At 41.0% G+C, this 26591-nt stretch overlaps 1 protein-coding gene across 2 annotated transcripts in view; it reads left to right on the top strand.

The window, feature by feature from the left end:
* klhl2 (kelch-like family member 2) overlaps positions 1-26591 on the top strand; it is a 149762-nt gene extending 123171 nt beyond the window's left edge. For both annotated transcript variants that reach the window (XM_072576380.1, XM_072576288.1), the window contains 5 exons: positions 6954-7055; positions 15112-15240; positions 16459-16599; positions 16699-16842; positions 25488-26591. In XM_072576380.1, the coding sequence (XP_072432481.1) occupies positions 6954-7055; positions 15112-15240; positions 16459-16599; positions 16699-16842; positions 25488-25516 (545 nt within the window). In that variant the 3' untranslated portion in view covers positions 25517-26591. The remainder of the gene's footprint in view (positions 1-6953; positions 7056-15111; positions 15241-16458; positions 16600-16698; positions 16843-25487) is intronic.

The following is a 26591-nucleotide window of genomic DNA, read 5'->3' as shown; positions in this document are numbered from 1 at the left end:
TTATATTTGTTTTGGAGGGAGATGACCACAGGAACACCTGCAGTGCCTTCCTACTCTTTCTCTGCCTGTTGGTCACCCATTCACTGTCTCCTTCAGCGACTCTAACCTGCGGTGTGACCAATTAACTAAATGTGGTATCCATGACCACCTCAGCATCGTGGATGCTCCTCAGTGAGTCCATCCACAGCTTCAGAGCCATCATGCGGTCAAACAAGAGCTGCAGATGGACACACTTCTTGCAAGTGTAAGAGTCAGGAATGTCAGCAACTTCCCTGAGCTCCCACATCAAGCAAGAGGCACATGTCACGGGTCTGAGGTCCCCCTGCCATTCTAAGCCTTGGCTTTAACTCAACTAACTAATACCAAGCAATGCACTTAAATATATGGAAGAAAAGAAAGAAAAAGAAACCTGACCTTAGAGTCTTTTTTTCTTCTGGTTAGAGGAGGGTGAATGGGAGGGAGATTCTGCACGTGTAGTATCTCTGGTTTAGCCGCTGCCAAAATTTATACTAAGTCCTTACCTTCCCGGCAACCACCTTGTCTCCAATGTTACCTCCGCTCTGTCTCCCGCTGCTCCTGGACAGGAAAAAGATCTAATAGATCTTTAACTTTCCTTGTTAACCGTAATTGGTTTCGTAGAATCTCGACAGTGTGGAAGTTGGCCATTTGAGTCCAAGCTGTCCCTCTGAAGGGCATTCCACCCAGACCCACCCCACTACCCTATCCCTGTAACCTTGCAATTCCCATGGCTAATCCACCTAGCCTGCACATCCCTGGACACTATATAGTCAATTTAGCATGGCCAATCCGCCTAAACCTGCACATCTTTGGATCGTGGCAGGAAATTGGAGCACTTGGAGGAAACCCACGCAGACACAGGGAGAATGTCCAAACTCCCCACAGACAGTTGCCTGAGGCTGGAATCGAACGCTGCTAACTACTGTGACACTCCTATTTTTCTTGTTGGGGTTTTGTACTTTAAATCTGTGTATGTTTAATGTAAATCATGTGTTAATTCCTTGAGTACTAACTGTTGCCTGTCTTTGATGTATCCTCCCTGTCTACCACAGCTAACTTGCTCCTTATGCCTTTATCATTTCCTTTGTTTACACTTTAAGACCCTAGTTTCAGTTTGAATTATATCATTTTCTAATTTGGAGGATGTTATATCATGGTCACCCTTCCCTGAAGGTTTTTGTACAACAATGCTATTAATTTACCAATTTTCATTGTATGATAATAAATCTGCAGTAGTCAGATCCTAGTTCATTCCTCAACACACTGCTGTAGAAAACCAGTTGTTAACTTCCCAGGAATTCATCCTCCCCAGTATTGGGGATTATTAGATCTACACTGATTGTGTGTAGATATCCATACTTACTGCATCACATGCCTGACATTACCACTATACTCTGGCCTATAAACAATCTGCACCAATGTTTGTTGTCCCTTGCTTTTTTGTAGCTCCACCCAAATGTTCATCAGATTAAAAGAGAAGATATATTTCCATCTGTTAATATCAGCATTACTCCCCCTCCTTTGTCACTTCTTAGTGCCTTCCTATATGTTGGATATCCTTAAATAATCAGTTTCTATCTTAGGTCACCCTATACTCTATGTCTTTGTAATGGTACCATAGGACCCATCCAGTATGGAAGCAGGCATTCAGCCCATCATGTGCACACTGACCGTCCGATGAGCATCCCACCCAGACCAACCCCAGCCTCACCGCCTGAGGTTACTGCCTTAGAGGTCCTACTTTACAACCTTCTTTCCGTGATTCATAATCTCTGTTTCCAGGATCTCCTCTCTCTTTCCACCAATGTTCTTGGTACCAATATGTATCATGCACTGCAATTATTCATTGACCCCCAAATGAATGCCCTGCAGCCACTTTGAGAGATCTTTCGCGCTGACAATAGTGAGATAACAGACCATCTTGAAATTAAATGCGCAGCTGCAGGTACACTTTAACTCTTGTAAGTTCCCCTAGAAAACCTCTTACCTTTGCACATTACACCTACACTTACTCTCATACACTCTTACATGTCACTTGCATGCCTGGTTTGGTTGCCATTTGGCCCATTTTGTCCAGACTCTGTTCTCAAAATTAGTATGATGACTTTGGCATAGTCCTGCCTTGTCTTTATACCTTCACATATTGTTTACATTTGAATACTTATCTAATGCCCTCTTGAATGCATCGAATGAGCCTACCTCCACCACACTTCAGTCAGTGCATTCTCAAACCAAACCACCTGTTGTGTGAAAACGTTTTTTTTCTTGCATCATTTTTACTCCTGTTGCAAAGCAATTTAAACCGTGGCCACACTATCCAGTCTCCCCTTGATTTTAGAACATTGCACCGGAGTACAGGCCCTTCTGCCCTTGATGTTGTACTGACCTGTGAAACCAATCTGAAGCCCACCTAACCTATACTATTCCATCTCATCCATATGCCTATCCAATGACTATTTAAATGCCCTTAAGGTTGGCGAGTCTATTACTGTTGCAGGCAGTACATTCCACTCCCCTACTACTGAGTAAAGAAACTACCTCTGATGTTTGTCCTGTATCTATCACCCCTCAATTTAAAGCTGTGTACCCTCTTGCTGGCCTTCGCCATCTAAGGAAAAAGGCCCTCACTGTCCACCCTATCTAACCCTCTGATTAACTTATACATCTCAATTAAGTCACATCTCAACCTTCTTCTCTCTAATGAAAACAGCCTCAAGGTCCTCAGCCTTTCCTCATTAGACCTTCCCTCTATACCATGCAACATCCTAGTAAACCTCCTCTAAACCCTTTTGCTTCCACATCCTTCCGGTGACCAGAACTGTACACAATACTCCAAGTGTGGCCGCACCAGAATTTTGTACAGCTGCAGCATGACCTTATGGTTACGAAACTCCATTCCTCTACCAATAAAAGCTAACATACCCGTATGCCACCTTAACCACTCTATCAACCTGGGTGGCAACTTTCAGAGATCTGTGAACATGGACATTGAGATCCCTCTGCTCATCTACACTACCAAGAATTTTACCATTAGCCCAGTATTCTGCATTCCTGTTTCTCCTTCCAAGGTGAATCACCTCCCACTTCTCCACATTAAACTCCAATTGCCACCTCTCGGCCCTCTGTGACCTACAACATCCTTTGTCACTATCCACAACTCTACTGACCTTCGTGTCATCCGCAGATTTACTAACCCATCCTTCTATGCCCTCATCCAGGTCTTTATAAAAATAATAAACAGTAGTGGACCCAAAACAGATCCTTGCAGTACAGCACTAGTAAATGAACTCCATGATTAGTAATTCACATCAACCGCCACCCTCTATCTTCTTTCAGCCAGCCAATTTCTGAACCAAACCACTAAATCACCCTTAATCCCATACCTCTGTATTTTGAGCAATAGCCTACTGTGGGGAACCTTATCAAACGCATTACTGAAATCCATATACACCTCATCAACTGCTTTACCCTCATCCACTGTTTGGTCACCTTCTCAAATAACTCAATAAGGTTTGTGAGGCATGACCTACCTTTCACAAATTACCTTTCTACCCTTGAAAGCTTTTCTCAGACCTCCTCCTAGCCTTTTACTCTCCAAGTTTCTCAGCCCCGCAACCAATCTTGTAAACCTCCTTTGCGCTCTGTCCAACACAATCACATCCTTCCTGGATATGTTGTCCAGAACTGTCCACAATATTGTAACCATTGTCTAATAGAAATTCAACAACAACACCTTACTCTTATACACTATGTCCCTGCTAATAAAACTCAGGATACTGTATGCTTTAGGACCTGCGTTCTTTATCTGATCGGATTCTTTCAGTGATCTATACACTTATATTCCCAGGTTCCTCTGCTCCTGGACTCCCTTGAGAATTATACCCTGTAGGTTTATTGTCTGCCTGTGTTCTTCCTTCCAAAATGCATCAGTTCTCACTACCTTGCATTGAATTTCATCTGTCATTAATGCAAAATGGAAAACAGGTTAGTGAGTGAGGTGGACTCTGGACTGCTTCATGACCTTCATCTTTCTGTGCCTTTAACCTGCCATGTGATCACCTTTTGAAACCTATTGTCCACACAATCACCGTGGTAACTCTAGCCATTGCTAGAGTTCCAAAATACAGAGCTAAAGTTTTGGCAGCTGGTAACGCTTCTTGTACGTGTGTTCATTTAGGACATGTGAAGTGTCCACACCATACCCAACCCCATGTGCTGTAGGCTGGACGTTTCGCGTGGCTGAACTGATCTAGCATGCCTTAAGCATACCATCCTACTAGTATACTAATAAATTACACCGGTTTTGAAAGACTACCAAACAAAACACTTAACAAACAATCACTAAGCTGATTCACAATGACATCACTGATTTTTGTTTCGTCCCTTACAGCACAATATGTACCATGCACTGCAGCTATTCATCGTCCCCCAAATGAATGCCCTTCAGCCACTTTGTAAGATCTTCCTCCCTGACAATTGGGAGGTAACATACCATCTTGAAATCAAATGCACAGCTGCAGATACACTCAAACTCTTGTGCCCCTTCTCTTGTGACGCTAAACTGTGAAACTTTCAGAGCATGGTTTTCAGAATCCTGCTTAAAGATCCATTCTGTAGCTACTGCTTCAATCCCTTTATCTGGCAATGGTTTGAGATTAAATCAGTTTGTTTGTATTCTTGGTGTCATGTTTGATCATATTATGATCTTCTGATCACACCTGACTTTTTTTGTTTTGTCTCAGCTCAAATATTTCTTCAATCCTCATTCATGCCTTTGTTACCTCTAATTTCAACAATTTCAAAACACACTTAACTGATCTCCCACATTCTACAATAAATTAACCTGAGGTCATTCAGAACAGATGTCCTTGTTTTACTTCATACCAAGTCCCATTCATCAATAACCCTGTGCTTACTAATCTATATTGGCCCATGATCAAGCAATCCCTTGAATTCAAATTCTTGTTGTCAAAGCTGTCCATGGTCTTATTTTTGTAATCCCTGGCCCTACAACATCTTGGGATGCTTTATTACATTGAAAGCACTACATTAATATAATTTTGTCAATGCGCTTTGGTTTCGGAGCAATCTTGCTTTAGTCAGGGTCTGGAAGGCATCAACCATCTATTTTGTAATAGCTGGTAGCTAATTGTGAACAAGAAGTGCCTTTTTATGAGCAAACTGGCTGATGCAAAAGCCTGGCAAATCTCTGAAGGTTGCCTCCTGGCACAGCAGAGTGAGGAACCAGCAAGGTCTACCTTCATTTTGAATGCTTGACCGTCACTGGTGTGGCAGCATATCATCCCGGTGGAGTGGGGTTTGATCCTCACAGTGATGGCCTGAAAACTGTGTAAATGCTGCTTTTTCCCTTTTGTAATCTTCAGAGCATCCTTCGTTAAGGACCCCTAATTAAATGGGGCTTCTGAAGGCAGCCACTTAGCACCCAGTCCGTTGGCAGCTTTTAGTTGGCTACCTTCAGGAGACTGAGCAGATTGGCGGACCTCCGAAGCCATCTGAAAGGGGCCCCAAAAATTATTCTGTTCCTAACCGAAGGTGATAAGATTCTGTTATATAAAATCCTTTACATTTTCATAATATGTTTAAAAAATATTTATGCCATCAAATTGCACTTCCAAACCATTTGTAAAATTTACCAACCATCTGAAATATGTAACTTAGAATATTTGCATTGTTGGTACTATTTACTGTCGATGTAAATCATCCATTTATTTTGCTACTTTTATAATGCACCCTTACTAAAGTCTGAAAGGACCCAATAACAAGCATACTCCCCACTTGGCTCTGTTGCTGTTACTTGGTATAAATTGCTTGGCAAAGTTTATGGCATTTAATTTGAGTATGTTAGTAATTTGCAGTAAATATAAAATGATTAAAATAGAATGATGATTAGTAGTGGGGGTGGGTGTCTTGGTATCACAACAGGTACCATATGTATACCTGCACCTCTTGATCAACCTAACGTAGGCTGACGATGAAAGGAGTTAGTGTTGGAGGTGGGAGTATTTGGTGGGAGAAATGGAAAGACCTGACAACAATTGAGATCATGCAGGAAGTCAGAAATAGAAATCTGGTAGAAGGTAAGTAAGTGTCAAATTGAAAAATCCGCTTACTATATATATAAAAAGATGAACGTAGCTAAGAAGAGAATAAAAGCAGGCACCTTGCACTATGGTCCATCTGATGGATAAGATGACTTCTGCCAAAAGTGTTTGTTTTACTCAACTTGACCTCTGATCATGTGACTGTGATAAGTTGAAGGACACCAGAGGCAGCATGGCAGACAGGCATTTTTCCCAGATGGTAAGTTTAGTTAGAAGCCTAAAGCCGTGAAAAGCTAGTGAGTTAACTTTTCTCAGGTGGTCTCTGAGCAAGAGGACTTGGTCTGAGTTTCTGCTAAGTAATGAAACCCTACTAGCAAATGCACAAGTATGAATATCTGTTAAAGGCAGAATTGGGCTGTGACCCCTCAAATTGCCTGCTGATACTCATTTTCTAGGCTTACACATGAAAAAGAGCCACTTGAAGTTGGGGGAGGGGGGGAAAGAAGATGCTGCTGTGCCCTAGAACCCTTAATTCTATGTATGTTCATAACTCCTTCAAGGTAAGTTAGAGCAAATGGTGAAAAAAGAGAAATGAGGCAAGGAGTGGATCTACGACTTTTTAAAAAAGAGTTTAAAATGCCACATTTGTCAGGATTGTTGTGATCTTATGATCCAGACATTTTCATGACCGCATGCTGAAAAAGAATAAAATTAAATTCTCTTTCACAACTCACCATGCATGGACTAGGTCTGTTATTTGCCGATTGTAATTAGCTGTATGGGTTTCTATGCATTCATTGTTTATCATATCTATTTGTTGCTATCAGTTTGATATTGTGTGTGAGATTGAACGATCTGTTCTCAATTTTGCAGGTTTATCTTCTGTTGAGGTATACAATGTTAAAGCAAATGAGTGGGTTCACGTCGCCCCAATGAACACCAGAAGGAGTAGTGTGGGCGTAGGTGTTGTTGGAGGTGAGTTCTGCTGAACCAACGGTGCTGTGTAATAATAGGAAAGTTGTCCCCTTGCTTAAAAGAAAATTGTTCATGACATGTGGTTCACAGCATTTATTGCCCATCTAAAAACTGCCTCCCCTGTGGCATAGGTATTCCCACAATGCAGTTGGGTGGGATTGCTAGATTTTTATCCAGCAATGATGAAAGAACAGTGATATTGTTCCAGAGAGGCTGGTTTTTTAGCTTGTGGGAAGAGGGAAATCTGAAGGTTGTGTGCTCCCATGTGCCTGCTGCCCTCCTCCTAAATGGTAGAGGTCACAAGTTTAGAAGATGGTGTTAAAGTTGCTGCATTTTCTTTTCGTTTTAAAAATAATTTACACTGTAACTCTGTTTTATCTGGGAGAGTCAGACTGGCACAATAATATCCAAATGCTACACACCCCACCTAGATCTGCAACTTGACTTCATATGCTTTTAAGCTGCCACAGGCACACTCCACAATCATATCTACACTTTAGTATCTCCAATAAGTTTTAAACTCAGACTTCAAAATGTAAAATAGAGCAGTACAGGCCTTTTAGCCTATGTGTCTGTGCCAACCATAATGCCATTCTAAACTAATCCTGTCTGCCTACGCATAGTTCATATTCCATTATTCCCCACCTGTTCATGTGTCGATCTAAATGCCTGTTAAAACGTTTTTATCGTATTTCTTCCTATCACCTCCCCTGGTAGTGTGTTCCAGGTACCTACCACACTATGCTTTTTAAAAAGAAAACTTGCTTTGCACATATCCTTTCATCTTTCTCACTCTCGCTTTAAACCTGTGCCTTCTAGTATTTGACATTTCCAACCTGGGAAACGAGCCCTGTGTATACACCCTATCAACGCCTCTCATAACTTTATACACTTTCATCAGTTTGTCCCTCAACCTCTAGTTTTTAAAAAAAACTGTTTGTGTAACATTTCCTTGTAGCTGTTACACTTAAATCCAGGCAATGTCCTGGCAAACCTCTTTTGCATCATCTCCAAAGCCTTTACATACTTCCTATAGCATGGTGACCAGAACTACACACACTGCTCCAAATGTAGCCTAAGTTTTCTACAGCTGCAATAAGACTTGCCAACTCTTACCTTCATCAATCACAGTATTAAGGTAAGAATGCTATATGCCTTTTTTGCCACCTTTTTTTATCCTTGAGTCTTGATCTCCAGGGAGATCAAGATGGGTTAATAAATTTAAAACCTCAACCATAATACCAATACATAGAATGTAACAACCAAGGAACAAAAGCAAAGACAAGCCCACAGAGGGTTAATATTTAGTTCATATTCAAACAAACCATTTATTGCCCTGACAAAATGAAACAGAAAACTTCTTATTCTCATACACAAGTTCTTTAGTTTTCTTTTCATACAACAAAGCTGTCTTCTTAACACTTTAATTTAGTTTCAGATTTTATTTCTATACCCAACCTTTGGTTGTAGTTGAAGTGAGAAGTACAGAATGTTTTACATTTGTGACTAAAACCATTGTCAGCTGAAGTCACGACAGAAGAGCTTTCCCACACTCATCTCTGCTGTGACTAATACCAGTTGTCCATTGGATTTCCCAATATTTTTTCTAACATCATAAATTTACAGAGAATGATCTACTTCTCTGGGAGGTTATTGAAGTGTTTCTCTTTCTTTAATATCAAGACCCCCTCATTTATCACCTTACCTTCCATAAAATTAGATTAGATTATTTACAGTATGGAAACAGGCCCTTCGGCCCAACAAGTCCATGCCGACCTTCTGAAGAGTAACCCACCCAGACCCATTCCCCCTGACTAATGCATCTTACACTATGGGCAATTTAGCATGGCCAATTCACCTGACCTGCACATCTTTTGGACTGTGGGAGGAAACCCATGCAGACATAAGGAGAATTTGCAAATTCCACACAGTCGCCCGAGAGGGGAATTGAACCTGGGTCCCTGGTGCTCTGAGGTAGCAGTGCTAACCACTGAGCCACCGTGCTGCCCATCTTGCAGAATTTGTAGCACCCTGACTCTAAAGTATGAACTTGTCTTTTTAAACGATTTTTCTCCTGACGTTTCCACTGCAATTGTTTTTTTTTCCAAGTTATTCACCCACCTCCTGATTCTTTTTCACAAATTTGATCACTTTCTGAACATAGTGGTATGCTTCATAAGCCTAGAAGCTCATTACTTTCTCAGCTTCTAAGTTTGTCATTCAAACCAATTTGGACAAATGCAACTATCTCTTTAAACATGCCCTGCTCCCCCTTCCTCCAGACTGCTACAGGCAGTGTTTGGACACCTTTGCTGGACACCTTGTCCAACATCAATGGTAGAGAGAAGAAACTATTTTAAATACCCTTAGTAACAATAGTGTCTGAATCACAGGGGGTTCACAATGATCCCACGATCATTAGAGTTCCCCTTCTTGATGGCACTGTTGGCCGTGCACATTCACCAAGCTCCTTTATGACAGCAGACATTCTCAGTCAGTCTTGATCGTGTTGAGATCACCAATTTTAGAAGTTTTGGGGATCTTGTAATTTAACCTTTCGTACTAAGATTAATTTGTTCATTTGAGACTTTAACCATTAAAGCAATTACAAACAGTCTCGTGCAATAGCTCAAGAAACTTCACTGTTATTATAGTCAATTGCTATACTTCCTAATACACCAACACAAGGACACAGCCATGGCTAGGATTTCTTGATGAGTACCAACGAGCCTGAGTGTATACTATCTCTATCATGTGTCACCTTGGAAGTCTGGATTTGAAACTAAACAGACGTCCTATAGCCTTTTCGCTATAGGTTCTTGCCTTCATTCTGTTCTCAATCCCATGCTGCATTTGTTTGTCAAATGAAGCTAAACTGAGTCATAGAGTCATAGAAATGTACAGCATGGAAACAGACCCTTCGGTCCAACCCGTCCACACTGACCAGATATCCCAACCCAATCTAGTCCCACCTGCCAGCACACGGCCCATATCCCTCCAAACCCTTCCTATTCATATACCCATCCAAATGCCTCTTAAATGTTGCAATTGTACAAGCCTCCACCATATCCTCTGGCAGCTCATTCCATACACGTACCATCCTCTGCATGAAAATGTTGCCCCTTAGGTCTCTTTTACATCTTTCCCCTCTCACCCTAAACCTATGCCCTCTAGTTCTGGACTCCCCGACCTCGGGGAAAAGACTTTGTCTATTTATCCTATCCATGCCCCTCATAATTTTGTAAACCTCTATAAGGTCACCCCTCAGCCTCTAACGCTCCAGGGAAAACAGCCCCAGACTGTTCAGCCTCTCCCTATAGCTTAAATCCTCCAACCCTGGCAGCACCCTCCTAAATCTTTTCCGAACCCTTTCAAGTTTCGCAACATCTTTCCGATAGGAAAGAGACCAGAATTGCACGCAATATTCCAACAGTGGCCTAACCAATGTCCTGTACAGCTGCAATATGACCTCCCAACTCCTGTACTCAATACTCTGACCAAGAAAGGAAAGCATACCAAACGCCTTCTTCATTATCCTATATACCTCACATGATTGTGATGAGTTAATGCTAAGATCCGCATTGGCTATACATAAGGAGAGCAATATAATATTAGATTGATCAAAGAATATTACTTGAATTGCCTGATTATAACTAAACTAATTTGATCTCGAAATGCTGTTTTCATTGCTGTAACTTCACTTCTGTAGTTCTTTATTTTCCATCGCCAGCAGAAAAGCACATGTGTGTACAGTAGGCTAACGTATTCCAGACTCTTTCGAAGTTGATGGGTCCTTTTAGGAAGGTCTGTAGTAAGCTTATCAAGGACACGCTCATATTTTCATCCATAAATTTCTGCAATTGCCAGTACAGCTCCCACTAGCTACGCTCCTATCTTTTCTGTTATTTATCAGCCACATTCTGGAATATTCTAATCCTATTGTAACTTCTCGTTATACCTATAAATGAGTCAACTCGTGTTTAATTACAATCTAAGACAATTGCTTCTCAAAGGTAAAACCAATTAAATTTCAATTTCTGTGACACCCCACTTCTGATATCACTGTCAGGTTTTGGGGGTATATTAATGCTGTCATGTCTGTGATGGAGTGGGTATTGTATATGGGGTTTGTTATATGGGGTGGACCTGCCCTGTCCCCATATTCCGTATCTCTTCCTCTAAGTTCATCATCAGCACCAGTATCAATGCTTGCCACAGTCATTGACTTGCAGTTTCTTCTTTCTCTTGTTAGATATAAGAATTTACAAAGTTGTAAATATAAAGTGGTGATGATAATTATCCCCTCTTGTTCTTTGTCCTGCTTCTGACGCATCGACCAACATTATCATTCTCTGTGGATTTTACCTATCCTTCAGCATTCTGTTAATTATTTTTTGCGTTGTGCTATAAACCTTGTGATGGAGCCTTCCAACTCCCATTAGCGGTCTGTATCTCCCTTTCTCTCCTCCTTACCAGATTGTATAATAAAGACCTTCCTTGCCCTCTGCACTGATGCCACCAGCAAAGCCCCCTACTTCCTGATTCCCTTGTCCGAATTCTACCAACATGGATTTAGCTTACATATATCCTGCATGAAATCAATATGGAATTTTCTAACCTCCCACACAGATTCTACCACCATGTAGTTTTTAACTCTATTGTGGTGACTGCACAATTCTACTAATGCAGATTTCTCTCCCTTATCCACATGAATTCTACCAACCCAGCAGCTTCCTCACCCTGCTGGATGAATTCAACCTAAGTGGAAATTTTGTCTCAACTGCAGCTTTTGTGTGAATTCTACCAACACTCAGCCCCGGGCTGGCGACCTCTCTTCTCAGCATTTATTGGACTCAATACTCCTTCAGATTCTTTGATACTTGAACGATCCATCCTCTGATCAACTTATGGTTTAGTTACATCGCACTGTAAATTTTTGCTATAAATTCTGTTACGATCAAGCCCTCCACTATCATCTGATGAAGGAGCGTCGCTCCGAAAGTTAGTTTGCTTCCAATTAAACCTATTGGACTATAACCTGGTGTTGTGTGATTTTTAACTCTGATCAACTTACCACTTTTATGCGTGGTAAATACACTACTCTCACCTGCTTTGTAATGCCACTTCCATACTTCAAGCTGAATATCGTGTTCGTGACGCTAGTTGACATGATAGCCTCTATTAATCGACTGGAGACAGTCAGGTTTACAATTGTAAAGAAAACTCTTGAGTTAACATTTTGGGTCTGGTAACACTTCCTCAGAGGTTCTGAGGAAGGGTCACCGGACCCAAAACATTAACTCTGATTTGTACCCACAGATGCTGCCAGACCTACTGAGCTTTTCCAGCAACTTCTGTTTTTGTTTCTGATGTACAGCATCCGCAGTTCTTTTAGGTTTTTAAAGGTTTACAATCATTTTATTCAAATGACACTGGGATAGTATCACTCCGGTTAGACTGGAGTTGAGCCTATGAGGAAGATAGAAAAACTGATTGTCTTTATACCATAAGTATTTAATTATTCAAGGTTCAGTGTTGCTTCAAACAAACATAAGAAATGAATGTCCATTCTGGGTCAGATTCATCTTATCCAAGATTTTGGTGTTACTCCCATTCCCCATCACTGTCTGTTACCACCCAATTCCAAATCTGTCCTGGCTCTAAGGCACCTCTAGAATGATTTATTAGTATTAACATATTCCTGCCACTGATCCAAGGTTCATTACTGATGTCTGCTTTTTACTTTTAATTTCAAAATTTAAAAATACTTAAGTATATTTAACCATTATAGTCTAAATTCACTCTGATTTATTTTGACCGTATATAAAATTTTGTCAAAGACTGTGGATGCTGAAGATCTGAAACAAAAACAGAATTTGCTGGAGAAACCCAGTAAATCTGGCTGCATCTGTGGAGAGAAATCAGAGCTAACATTTTGAGCCCAGTGAGTTTCAGAATCTGCAGATGCTTCCAGACCTGCTGAATCTCTCCTGCAATTTGTTTTTGTTTTTGTACACATCATTCTGCTGTATCGTGCGTTTCATTAACACATCTGCAATAAAGCTATTGACGAATTGGGGACATTGTTTCTAAATGTGTGTTTTAAAATGTGTGTTGGCTATAACGCGATTACATCGCCAACACTTTAAAGCACTGTTTCTAAAGAGTGATTTTTCTACAATGTGGGGTTTTGCAAGAGTGCAACCATTGTTATGGAAAAAAAACTACCTGTATATAACCTCTGGCTCTCAGCAACAAAATACGTGCAGATGTATGTTTCTTTTCAATATTTAAGCTTTACAGCTTCCAAGAAAACTTAATTGTTCACCCCAAGGCTAAACTAGAAAAGGTTAATAACTTCTTTATCACAGGAGTGACATTTAATTAATTTGTATGGTTATTGAACTGCTATGGTGTAATTTGTCACTATAATTGAACATTTACTTCTATTGTTCTATAATTCTAAGCAAGAATTATGTAATACCTTTTCTATCACTGCTGAAACTGACTAGAAGGAATCATGGTCTCTTAGTAACATAACTCATTTGATTCTATAAAATGAAGGATTACCTTTGCACCCATCCAGTCAATCAGCTTTACTAAGTCCCAAATGATTTGCCAAGTCCAGTTTTGTTTTTTTTTCTGTTCCTCTAGCCGTGTCCCCCGCGTATGCATGATGATGATATACCGCCTGTGCATAGTCAATAAAGTCAAAAAATATTCTAATGATGTAGCATTATGGGAAAGACTTCTGCTCCTGTAAACTTTGTTTGGATATTGTGCATTAATTGTCTCTCAATTTTCTGATCCCAAATCTGTCTTCTGCTTGCTGAGGTACAGTTCACCAGACTCTGAACAACTATAATATCTCACTATGACCCCTTTCTTTATGCTTGTACCTTGCTGTTGAGAAAGAGGTAACTGGATAGCAGTCCAGGGGGATCATTAGCAGTCTTCGCTCAATTTATAAGTGCTGATAACCTGCAATAAAATCACAGATCTGCTAACTTAACTAGATTGGGACTGAGCCAGTTCCTTCCTGATCCATCAGTCAATGGAACTATTTGCCTTAATCAATTGAATAATTGTGGGCAAATATCTAATATAGAGCTTTAATGCAGGGTGTGTAATCAGTCATCTCTCTCGAATAAGAGACTGGTAAATCCAAGTTGATACCAAATTCCTGGTGTAAATTGCAATCATTCTTCCAACTCTTCTATATGGCTCCAAAACCTTGACTATGTAGAGATGCTACCTCAAGGCACTGGAGAAGTACAGTTAATGCTGTTTGTGATGGATTCCCCATACCAGCTAGGAGGACAGGTGTACGACTATCCGTGTCTTTGAAGAAACCAGTAGCACCAGCATCGAGGCTATGATGGTCCAAAATCAGCTTCGCTGGGCTGGTCAGGTATTTAGGATGTCTGGGTTCTGACTGTCAAGGTCAATTATCTTTACCCAGCTTAAGGAAGGCACTTGGATGGGAACTGAGGAAGCAACTCAGACTCCCTGAAGGCTTCCTCAAGAAGTGCAACGTAAATGCCAATGTGTGTGATACCCTCGTTCAGAAGAAACTGATTGAAGGAACCTCTTGTCTGAAGGGATACAATTCTTTGAGAATACTGGTAACAAGAGGAAGTATGGAAAGGAACTGGAGGAAGGAATGACCACAGTTTCAAGGCTACAGAACAATTCTTCCACCTTGAAACACCTACTAAATGTGTGGTCAGAGATGTGTGTCTAGGATCATGCCTACCATGCACAAGGACCCATGGCCAGTAACACTGGGTGATACTCATAAGTGAGCTATTTATGACGCTGCTGATTGAGAGAGCAGCTTCTGGTCCATCATGACTATGGTGACTTTCCTATTTTAATACCTCAAATTTTCAGTGGTTTACATTGTAGTAAGTAATACTGAATAATATTGTTGAAGGTAATTCTCAGTATCATCTGAAAAGAAAACCTATAAACATTGGCAGCAAACCTCCCAAGTATACCTGAAATGTAAATTCAAGCGATCATTAAGACAAATTTCTTTGCACATTTTTGCTAGGTGTGTTGTATGCTGTGGGTGGCTATGATGGGGCATCACGACAATGTCTCAGTTCTGTAGAGGCCTACAACTCAGCAAAAAATGAATGGACCTACATTGCTGAAATGAGTACAAGGCGCAGTGGGGCAGGTATGAAACTGGAAATTACAGTTTACGCTCTACATTTTATCCCATTCAATTATTTTCAGAGTTGTGGAGAAAGAACACTATATTGCTTTAATTAATAGCTGTCAAAGATCTTGTATATGAGGAAATGGATGGTCTCCCTCTGCTGTATCTTTGTATGATTAGATAAAACCACCCCATTATCTCTTTTAACTCATGGAGAGATACTTTATAACAGTATCTTAAAACTCATTATTTTCTGAATTCCCTGCATGTAACAGTCATGGGACAAGATTTCCTGTGTGGTACTGTAGTTTTATAAAATTGGTTATACACAGGAAATGACTTTGGTGTTTTGTACTTAAGATAAGTTGTAAGCTCCCAATAGAGAAATTATGCATGATCTGAAGTTTTATTATCTTGGAATGTAATTCAATTTTTGGAGCAATGCTATGAGGGAATGCTAAATTGTTACAGGTGCACTCTTTCAGATGAGACTTTAAACTGTTACCCCATCTACCCTAAAGTCAAAGCAAATGGTCCCGTGGAATTACTTAAACAAGAGCGAGAGTTTGCTTAGTTTCTGGCCAGCCTTTGTCTTGGCCAATATTCATTTCTCAATATATTTATAATCTTTCCCGCCTTACTGCCTGCAAAATGGCTCCTATATTTGCCTAAATAAAAGAACTTTTATTCATTTTGAAGCATCTTGAGACATTCTGATATTGTAAAAACATGGCTGTATAAGTAAACAATCTTTTGTTGTGCGCATTGGAGTAAGTGACATAGGGTTTAATTTTATTTGCAGTGCAAGGCATCTGACGTTGCGGATGTGCTCTCTAAAGCGCAGTTCTCATTTTGATGTTTTGTCCTGTAACACAACAGGGTCCCATCTTGTACTGGTCAAAAAAATGTTATTCAAACAAGACAAAGCCAAACTTGTTAAATTGGCTAGATTATTTTGTTTTTTTTTAATATATAATTAAAACCAACTTAAAAATGCAATGGGTCAAAGTATTCAAAATAATATTCTTTGCCTCATTCCTGTCTCCTGGCATCTGGCACCCGAGGTCCTGGCCTAATTAAGTATTAAGCAAAACTGATTCAAAACAGCGATAATGAATCCTGCAGGGGTATATTTTCTAAATTTTGGAGTTACCAGATTTTGGAAATCTCCTGACTTTCAACATAAGTGACTAAGTTTTTAAGGCAATAAAGGGCACCTTGTTTGCATTATTGCAGGTGTGGGAGTTCTAAATGGTCTACTCTACGCAGTTGGAGGTCACGATGGTCCATTGGTGAGGAAAAGTGTGGAGATGTATGACACTTCTGCAAATACCTGGAAGCAGGTTGCAGACATGAATATGTGCAGGAGGAATGCAGGTAGAATTGCCCAAGCAAAAGTATTTTTATTTGTGCACACAATTCAGGAATAAACAACTAACCTGTTGTTATTATTTCTACCTCCTTAACCCCTGGCAGGTGTCTGTGCTGTAAATGGTCTGCTGTATGTAGCCGGTGGGGATGATGGCTCCTGTAACCTTGCGTCTGTGGAATATTACAACCCAGCATTAGATAAATGGATACTTCTACCACAGTGTATGAGTACAGGAAGAAGTTATGCAGGTTAAGAACCTTAATTTATTGGCTTTTTCATCTTTATATCTCTGCAGCTGTGTTTTCAGCACTCTTTCGGTGATATTTTTACAGGCCACTTTGGAGAGTTCTTTCCACAAATTGACAAATAGCCTTTCTACCATATTTGTGAACAAGCCCTCCTTCTGCAGGTTTGATGAAGCATTGCAGCTTTCACCTTTGGTGTTTGACATACGCAATTAGTTCAAGATTATTTTTCATTTTATACCCTTACTCCCATATATTTCTGGTTGATGAACCACCCAGGTATTTTACTACATGTTTAAGTGGCTGATGTTGGGAAATGTGAATTTCCATCCTTTTGACAAGCTACAAAATGAAGATTTTATTACCAGATTTTAAAATGGGTATTACATGTAAATGTTGAGCTTTGGCCATATAGATGTTTCTGCGAATTAAAGGGTTATACTATAGATGAAGTCATTATCTTTTACTAGGGTGAGTGAAGCACTGCAGTGAACTTTGCCCGTATCCTGGGACAACACGGGCATGATTATTTTCTGATTTTTGTTTCCTGTTTTCTGGGAGTGGTTGTGGCTTTGGATGTGTTTCTCGATGTGGCATATGACTTGATGTAAAAATAAGCACAGCATGACTCTGTTACACTTGCTCCATTGTCCAGTGTTAAGGTATGTTGCGCAATCCCCAGAGAGACAGATTAATTTCAAAAAGAAATTTGGAATTGAAGTGACTAATAGAGAGGAAAGCCCAAAATATCAGATTTTTACTGTGATAACTGCACTAAAAGCAACATGGGTAAATACTATTCAATAGCCATCTTGTACACTCTAATATTTCTCAAATTCTCCATTTCATTTTTAACATATTCAAAAATCTCTTCCTTTAGTTATTCTTTATGCTGTTCTTAATGGATACTTCATTCTTTGTGAAACAGCCACAGTTTTTCCTGGCTCCTGAAGCTTGCTTTAGTTCCTTTCCCAGCCTGGTGACTTCTAATCCCAAACCTGACTTTCAGTGTGAGGGAAACTTTGGAGATTCCTCCTTCGAACTCAAGTTAGGTAAATATTTCCAACTCCTTTGTATCCCCTCAAATTTGTCATTTAAAATTGGAGTGCAAACCCCTACTTCTTTTTGGTCTGATAACTAAAAGAGTCGACATTTTCTTGCTTTAGTGCAGGCCTGGTTCCCTCCATCTTTCTCTCTCTCTCTGACTGACTGAGAATGTGGAAGACACTCTGTCTTGTGCCTGAGAGTTTGAGATATCTTTTGAAATCCTTCAAACTGATAACTACAATGAATTCTACATCTTTTCCGTTCTCAAAGCTCATCTTAGTGAGAATGTGAACCACATAGATGTCGTATCCAGGCAGAAATGCTAGTTACTTATCCTCTGGGCACCCAATTCTATTGGAATTAGACAGGTAGTTCAAAGTACAGTTTCTGTTAAAGTCTGACATTCCTAACACCACTCTGAGAGACTTAGAAGCTAACAGTTTCCACTCAGTTGGATGACTGCTGTTGCCACTGTCTACAGGAGTATCTATCTTGTCCCTTGGGTCCCAAGGCTGCTTGTTGAGAATTTGAAGCAGGACAGGTAACCCCACCACTCCATTTTAGTTTAAATCCAAGATACCGACCTAAAATGTAACAATCGGAAATGTCATAGTCGCAACCAAAACTAAAATTGTCAGGGAACAATCAGCTTTTTCTCTGAAACTGTCTACACAGTTTCATGCCTCTTACGACAAATGGTCAGGACTGTATCACTCGTGGACGTTGTAGATTCTAGTTTTTGCCATTTTCCATAAATACCAGCTTTCAACAATAAACATTTAAATACAATTAAAATAAAAATTACAGGTCATGGAACAACTGTGACAAGAAAGAATTAACATTTTCAGCTTTGAGCTTTCAGCAGAACGGTGTTATTTATCTTTTGTAAGATTTTAATTATTTTATTCAATAGGACATAGAACAATGCAGCACAGAACAGGCCCTTCGGCCCACAATGTTGTGCCAAACGTTTGTCCTAGCTTAAGCACCTATCCATGTACCTATCCAGTTGCTGCCTAAAGGTCACCAATGATTCTGACTCTGACACTCCCACAGGCAGCGCATTCCATGCTCCCACCACTCTCTGGGTAAAGAACCTACCCCTGACATCCCCCCCCATACCTTCCACCCTTCACCTTAAATTTATGTCCCCTTGTAACACTCTCTGTTGTACTCGGTGGGGGGAGGTGGGTGGTGGGGGGGGGGGGGGGGGGAAGTCTCTGACTGTCTACCCTATCTATTCCCCTGATCATCTTATAAACCTCCTATCAAGTCACCCCTCATCCTTCGCCGTTCCAATGAGAAAAGGCCTAGCACTCTCAATCTATCCTCGTACGACCTATTCTCCATTCCAGGCAACATCCTGGTAAATCTCCTCTGCACCCTCTCCAAAGCTTCCACATCTTTCCTAAAATGAGGCGACCAGAACTGCGCACAGTACTCCAAATGTGGCCTTACCAAGGTCCTGTACAGCTGCAACATCACCTCACGACTCTAGCATTCAATCCCTCTGCTAATGAACGCTAATACACCATAGGCCTTCTTACAAGCTCTATCCACCTGAGTGGCAACTTTCAAAGATCTATGAACATAGACCCCAAGATGCCTCTGCTCCTCCACCTTACTAAGAACCCTACCGTTAACCCTGTATTCCACATTCTTATTTGTCCTTCCAAAATGGACAATCTCACACTTGACAGGGTTGAACTCCATCTGCCACTCCTCAGCCCAGCTCTGCATCATATCTAAGTCCCTTTTGCAGCCGACAACAGCCCTCCTCACTATCTACAACTCCACCAATCTTCATATCGTCTGCAAATTTACTGACCCACCCTTTGACTCCCTCTTCCAAGTCACTAATAAAAATTACAAACAGCAGAGGACCCAGAACTGATCCCTGCGGAACTCCACTTGTAACTGGGCTCCAGGCTGAATATTTGCCATCTACCACCCCTCTCTGACTTCAACCGGTTAGCCAGTTCTCTATCCAACTGGCCAAATTTCCCACTATCCCATGCCTCCTGACTTTCCGCATAAGCCTACCATGGGGAACCTTATCAAATGCCTTACTAAAATCCATGTACACTACATCCACTGCTCTTCCCCTCATCCACATGCTTGGTCACCTCCTCAAAGAATTCAAAAAGACTTGTAAGGCAAGACCTCCCCCTCACAAATCCGTGCTGGCTGTCCCTAATCAAGCAGTGTCTTTCCAGATACTCCTAAATCCTATCCCTCAGTACCCTTTCCATTACTTTGCCTACCACCGAAGTAAGACTAACTGGCCTGTAATTCCCGGGGTTATCCCTATTCCCTTTTTTGAACAGGGGCACCACATTCGCCACTCTCCAGTCCCCTGGTGCCACCCCCGTTGACAGTGAAGATGAAAAGATCATTGCCAACGGCTCTGCAATTTCCTCTCTTGCTTGCCACATAATCCTAGGATATATCCCGTCAGGCCCGGGGGACTTGTCTATCCTCAAGTTTTTCAAAATGCCCAATACACCTTCCTTCCTAACAAGTATCTCCTCTAGCTCACCAGTCCGTTTCATACTCTCCTCTTCAACAATATTGTCCCTCTCATTTGTAAATACTGAAGAAAAGTACTCACTCAAGAGCTCTCCTATCTCTTCTGACTCAATGCACAGTCTCCCACTACTGTCCTTGATCGGACCTACCCTCGTTCTCGTCATTCTTATGTTTCTCACATACGCATAAAAGGCCTTGGGGTTATCCTTGATCCTACCCGCCAAAGATTTTTCATGCCCTCTCTTAGCTCTCCTAATCCCTTTCTTCAGCTCCCTCCTGGCTATCCTATATCCCTCCAACGCTCTGTCTGAACCTTGTTTCCTCAGCTTTATGTAAGCCTCCTTCTTCCTCTTTACTAGACATTCAACCTCCCTCGTCAACCAAGGTTCCCTCACACGGCCATCTCTTTCCTGCCTGACAGGTACACACATATCAAGGACACGTTGTATCTGTTCCTTGAAAAAGTTCCACATTTCAATGACATCCTTCCCTGACATCCTGTGCTCCCAACTTATGCTCCTCAGATCCTGTCTTGCAGCATCGTGTTTACCCTTTCACCCCAATTGTAAAACCTGCCCTGTTGCACGCACCTATCTCTCTCCATAACCAAGGGGAAAGTCACAGAATTGTGGTCACCATGACCAAAATGTTCACCCACTAACCAGCCCATCACTTGTCTTGGTTCGTTACCGAGTACCAAATCCAATATGGCCTCCCCTCTGGTCGGACAATCTACATACTGAGTTAGAAAAGCTTCCTGGACACACTGCACAAACAGCGCCCCGTCCAATCTACTTGATCTAAAGAGCTTCCAATCAATATTTGGGAAGTTGAAATCACCCATGACTACTACCCTGTGGCTTCTGCACCTTTCCTAAATTTGTTTCCCAATCTGTTTCTCCACATCTCTGCTGCTATTGGGGGGCCTATAATAAACACCCAACAAGGTGACTGCTCCTTTCCTATTTCTGACTTCAGCCCATACTATCTCCAAAGGCAGATCTACCTCGAACTGCCTTTCTGCAGCCGTTATACCATTTCTAATTAGCAATGCCACCCCCCCTAATCTTACTGAAACATCTGTAACCAGGAACCTCCAACAACCATTCCTGTCCCTCTTCTATCCACGTTTCCGTGATGGCCACAACATTGTAGTCCCAAGTACAGATCCACGCCTTAAGTTCACCCACCTTATTTCTGATACTCCTTGCATTGAAGTATACACACTTGAACCCATCTGTGTCCGCAAGTATTCCCTGTCAGTGCTACCTTCTCCACAGCCTCCCTACATTCTTGGACATCCTGAAAAACAGCTAACCTACTTGCTGCACTACAAGTCCGGATCCCATCCCCCTGTCAAATTAGTTTAAACCCTCCCGAAGAGTGCTAGCAAACCTACCTCCCAGGATATTGGTGCCCTTCTGGTTCAGGTGCAACCCGTCCTGCTTGTACAGGTCTCACCTTCCCCAGAATGCAGTCCAATTGTCCAAACACCTGAAGCCCTCCCTCCTACACCATCCTTGCAGCCACGTGTTCAACTGCACTCTGTCCCTATTCCTTGCCTCACTGTCACGCGGCACCGGCAACATCCCAGAGATGACAACTCTGTCCGTCCTAGCTTTTAGCTTCCAGCCTAACTCTCTGAGCTCCTGAATGACCTCCCCACTCCTCTTCCTACCTATGTTGTTGGTGCCAATGTGCACCATGACTTCTGGCTGCACACCCTCCCCCTTAAGGATTCTGAAGACACGGTCCGAGATGTCTCGGACCCTGGCACCCGGGAGGCAACAAACCAACCGAGAGTCTCTCCCATATCCACAGAACTGTCTGTCCGTCCCTCTAACTATAGAGTCTCCTATAACTAGCGCTCTTCCCCCTTTCCCTTCTGAGCCTTAGAGCCGGACTTTGTGCCAGAGACCCGGTCACTGCAGCTTACCCCTGTTAGGCCGTTTCCCTGCCCCCCCCCCCCCCCCCCCCCCCCCCCCACAGTATCCAAAGCGGTATACTTATTGTTGAGGGGAACGACCACAGGGGATCCCTGCACTGCCTGCTTCCTCCCCTTCCCACCTCTAACTGTTACCCAGCTACCTCTGTTCTCTGGCGTAACTATGTCCCTGTAGCTTCTATCAATCACCTTCTCAGCCTTTCGAATAATCCTCAGTTCATCCAACTCCTGCTCCAGTTCCCTAACGCGGTCTGTGAGGAGCTGGAGCTGGCTCCACTTCCTGCAGATGAAGTCAGCAGGAGCATCGGTGGTCACCCCTACCTCAAACATCCTGCAGGAGGAACATTCCACTGCCTGCGCTGCCATAACTCTACACTTTAGTCTCCAAAACAAGAACACTAAGTAGCTTACCTTTTTTTTTAGGTTAGAGGAGGAGGGAGGGTGGGAGACACTACACGTGTAGTGTCTTGGGTTCCTTCTCCACTCAAATAACAATTACTTACCTTCCCGACCGGCTTTGCGCTCAGATTTCACTTCTGCCCAGCTCCTGCTGCTCTCTGCTGCAAAAAGCTTCAACTTTAGTGAATCTCCTTTGCACCCTCTGTAGTGCAAACAAATCCTTCCTGTAGTGTGGTGACCAGACTGCACATAGTACCCGAGCTGTGGCCTAATCTAACCTAAGCTCCAACATGACTTCCCTGTTCTTATAATCTGTCACTATCATTCAGCATGGCGCCTGTGTTGCCTCTTTCTATCTTCCCTACTCTTTCCCTATGAACGTACAAGCTAAGCAGAAGTAGGTCAGTTGACCCTTTGAGTCTGCTCTGCCATTCCATAAGATCATGGTTGATGAGTTTGTATTTTGAATTCCACATTTCCATCTGATATCCTTAGATTAATTCCATTGTCTAACAAGGATGAATCTCCACTTTTAAAATATTCAAATGTTCCACCTCACCAGCTTTGAGGTACAAGAGTTCCAAGGTGTCTCAAGCCCCTGAGTGGGGAAAAAAAATTTCATCTGCTCTAAAAGGGTGAATGTTAATTTGTAAACAGCGCTGCTAAGTTCTGGACTTGCCAATAAGAGGCACCCTGAATTGTATAAGCTCTCATACAATTCAATTAACCTTAAGTCCGAAACTCCAGTGGAAACAAGCCCAGTCTGCCCAGCCATTCCTTTCGTAAGATAACCTACTAATTACAAGTAAACCTGCTCAGAACAGCCTCCAGTGTATTCACTTCATTCCTTAAATGAGGAGACCAGAACTACACATAGTTCTTCAGATGTGGTCTCACCAATGCCATGTAAGTTGGAGCACAATTTTTAATGATCTTATCCAACAATTTTTTCTTGTTCACTTTTGCTCGTTATTATTGGAGCTGTTTCTCTTTTTTTCCCCCCCCCACCCCTCAATTCTTTCAGGCAGTCAATTCATCAACTTATTTGATTTGATTAGTTGAGAATAGATTTGTTTCACAGCCAGTTCCTAGAGACCTAAAAAGCTTGTTCAACTCATGAAAGTAGCTGATCCAACATAGTGTTGAACAAGAATTAGGACATTCTGGGCTACAGTTCCTTAACAAGCAATATCAGTGGTATGCTGAATATTTTACATAATGTCAGCGACACAATAGTAAGTTTACATTAGTCGAGGCTAAGATGATGGATCAGTGTTAATACTGCGCTAGGATGAGTTTTTAAAAAATATATTGTCCCTTCAATTTATCATACTGGGGCTATGATGTACGTGACCAAAAGCAAAATTGAGCCGTTCTGAAGAAGTCATACTGAAGTCGAAATGTTAAACTGCCATACCTACTGAGTTTCTCTAGCATTTTCTGTTGTTGTTTCAGATTTCCATTCTTGTGTGCAATTATAATTAATTTTGGTCAAACACACAGATGGGAAAAAAAAAGTGTAGATCATTGTGCCTGAAGAAAGTAAGGGACGGCCTTGAAGATAAACAATAAATTTTCAAAGTGTAGGCAGTAGTTAGAAAGACTGAGTACATTTAAAAAGCAGAGCAAAAGTAGTTGCGGGACAAATGTCAAAAGGAACTAGAATGTAGATATGTGGGAATGAGTGTTATTAAATAGTTGTTTCGTGTGTCATTGTTTAAGAGGGCAAAACAACATCGCTTTAAAAAAGACCTTGCTTATTGGGTTTCCAGTATCAAAAGACGGATTGTTAGCAGAGTTGGGTAAGAGTGCAGTGTAGACCAGCACCAATAACAGTTTCAATTCTCATATCAGCTCACTAACTCTTAAGAGTCTGCTTCCTCATCTTCACTACCATAAAATCAAGGCATAAGTTTGGTTAAGTGATCCTTGGGCAAAGAAGAGAATGACATGAAGAGAGTGAAGAAAGAGAATCAGCTAGATAGTTTGTGAATAAATTAATTTCATAGACAAACCAGCCTTTTTATATCAACAGTATACTCAATAAATACTTGCTCCAGAAGATCTGGACCTATAAGTCTTGACTGGGGGGGGGAAAAAAAATAGACATTTTTTTGAAAATGTATTAAGTTTAGGCACCCATGGATCAGAAAGTAGCAATGATTTGGTCATAGTTTGATGTTCCATTTCATTGCAATCAAAATGTAATGCCTGTAAAGATGTCCATCTTTTCTTTCTCACTACAGGTAATACCAAAAAATTCATCAATTTGTTTGTCCCCAAGAAGGTTGAAGCACACATGAAATTATAGACCAATGTATTTAATGTCTGTTCTGAAGATAATCTTGTGTTACTGTCACTTTGGATTTTGTTTGAAATTTTCAATCTACTCAGTTCTGCAAAATGGAGTTGCTGTGTTCCTCTTTAATTTCTTACTGAGAGTATTATGTACTGATGTTACAGCATGACTTCAGTGAAATATTTTGCAGAGTGTCAGTACTAATCCTCTTACTCTGTTTGGAGTGCATGTTCCTTGTCTGCTGGATCTGATAGGTTTTCCAGCTTCTTTTCCCTGTGACAGGATGTTATTACAACAACTGGGCTTACTAACTTTGTTCCTGTCCTTTGTTCAAGCAAGAATGCATGGGTTATTTCCAATTTCTGTCAAACAATCCTTTGTTTTGATCCCAACATAGGATTACAACTAATTGTTTCTCTCTATTTCTAGGTGTTACAGTAATTGACAAACCTTTATGATTAAAGTATGCTGGAAACGTTGAACACTGGATTCTGCATTGAAATGGTATTTCATGAAGTAGCTCAACCTTTTAGCACTTCTTTGATGACCACATTAGAAGCGAGCATTTAACGCAGTGTGGAAGAGGCCAGACAACAATGTCTTGTCAGCAAGAAAAGAAGATTAAGATGATTGCACTTGATGAGAAGCACTACGTAGAAAGGGGCTACATTACAGCTGGAATGGAGCCTTGAAGCATAGGATTTAAAAATCAAAAGCTGCTATAGAAATACTGACATGTCGGGCAAGATTGATTTGTGCCATGTGAAACAAAGCAACACTTTGTTCTGGACACTACAGTTAATGGCTTCATCAAACTCGTGAATAGCAAACAGAGTAATGGTTACAATTGTATAGTGGCAAATAAATTGGTTCCATATGTCTAACTATGGAGATTGATGTCTAAGTTGCCAACAGTTACATTTTGATTACAGGACCATAATTTTGTCTACCTTTTGCTGTTATCAGCACTTGACTTAAGACTTGTTTAAATATTTAATTTATTTTTGGTTTGGTATTGAAAAAAACAGTAGAGAGTGATAGTATTTGTAGGTATTGAAAGTTTAACATTGAGTTATCAATCGTGGAGGGGGGAAAAAAAAACTACCAAAACTTTTAAATGCATTTCCAATTTTAAACTAATGCAACTAAGTGAGTACAGGCTGGTTTTAAAATGTATGTGTGTTATTTGTTTCTATTAAATCATGATCATGTTTTGATGCATTTCTACTTTTCTGTGACTCTTGGTTTACTTAATATTGTTCTTGGCATGAAGAATAGTGTTGTAAGTTTACATTATTAAATGGTATGCATTTTCCCTGAATTGCATGTTGTGTTGCCAGTATTCAGTACAATTATGTACTGGTTACATTTTGCTGCTTTTATTTGAGTAACACTTGCCAGTTATGTTTAGTGTTCTGCTTAATTGCTGTAAGGAATATGAACACTAAATAATTTATTTGTTTGGCAGTGGGGAGAGTACAACTGTTTCTGCATTATTCAAATTGTTTAAATAAAAAAATTTATTGTGTTTAA

Source organism: Chiloscyllium punctatum, chromosome 1 (genome assembly GCF_047496795.1).
Source record: "Chiloscyllium punctatum isolate Juve2018m chromosome 1, sChiPun1.3, whole genome shotgun sequence".
NCBI lineage: Eukaryota > Metazoa > Chordata > Chondrichthyes > Orectolobiformes > Hemiscylliidae > Chiloscyllium > Chiloscyllium punctatum.
This window is presented reverse-complemented; position numbering and strand designations above follow the sequence as displayed.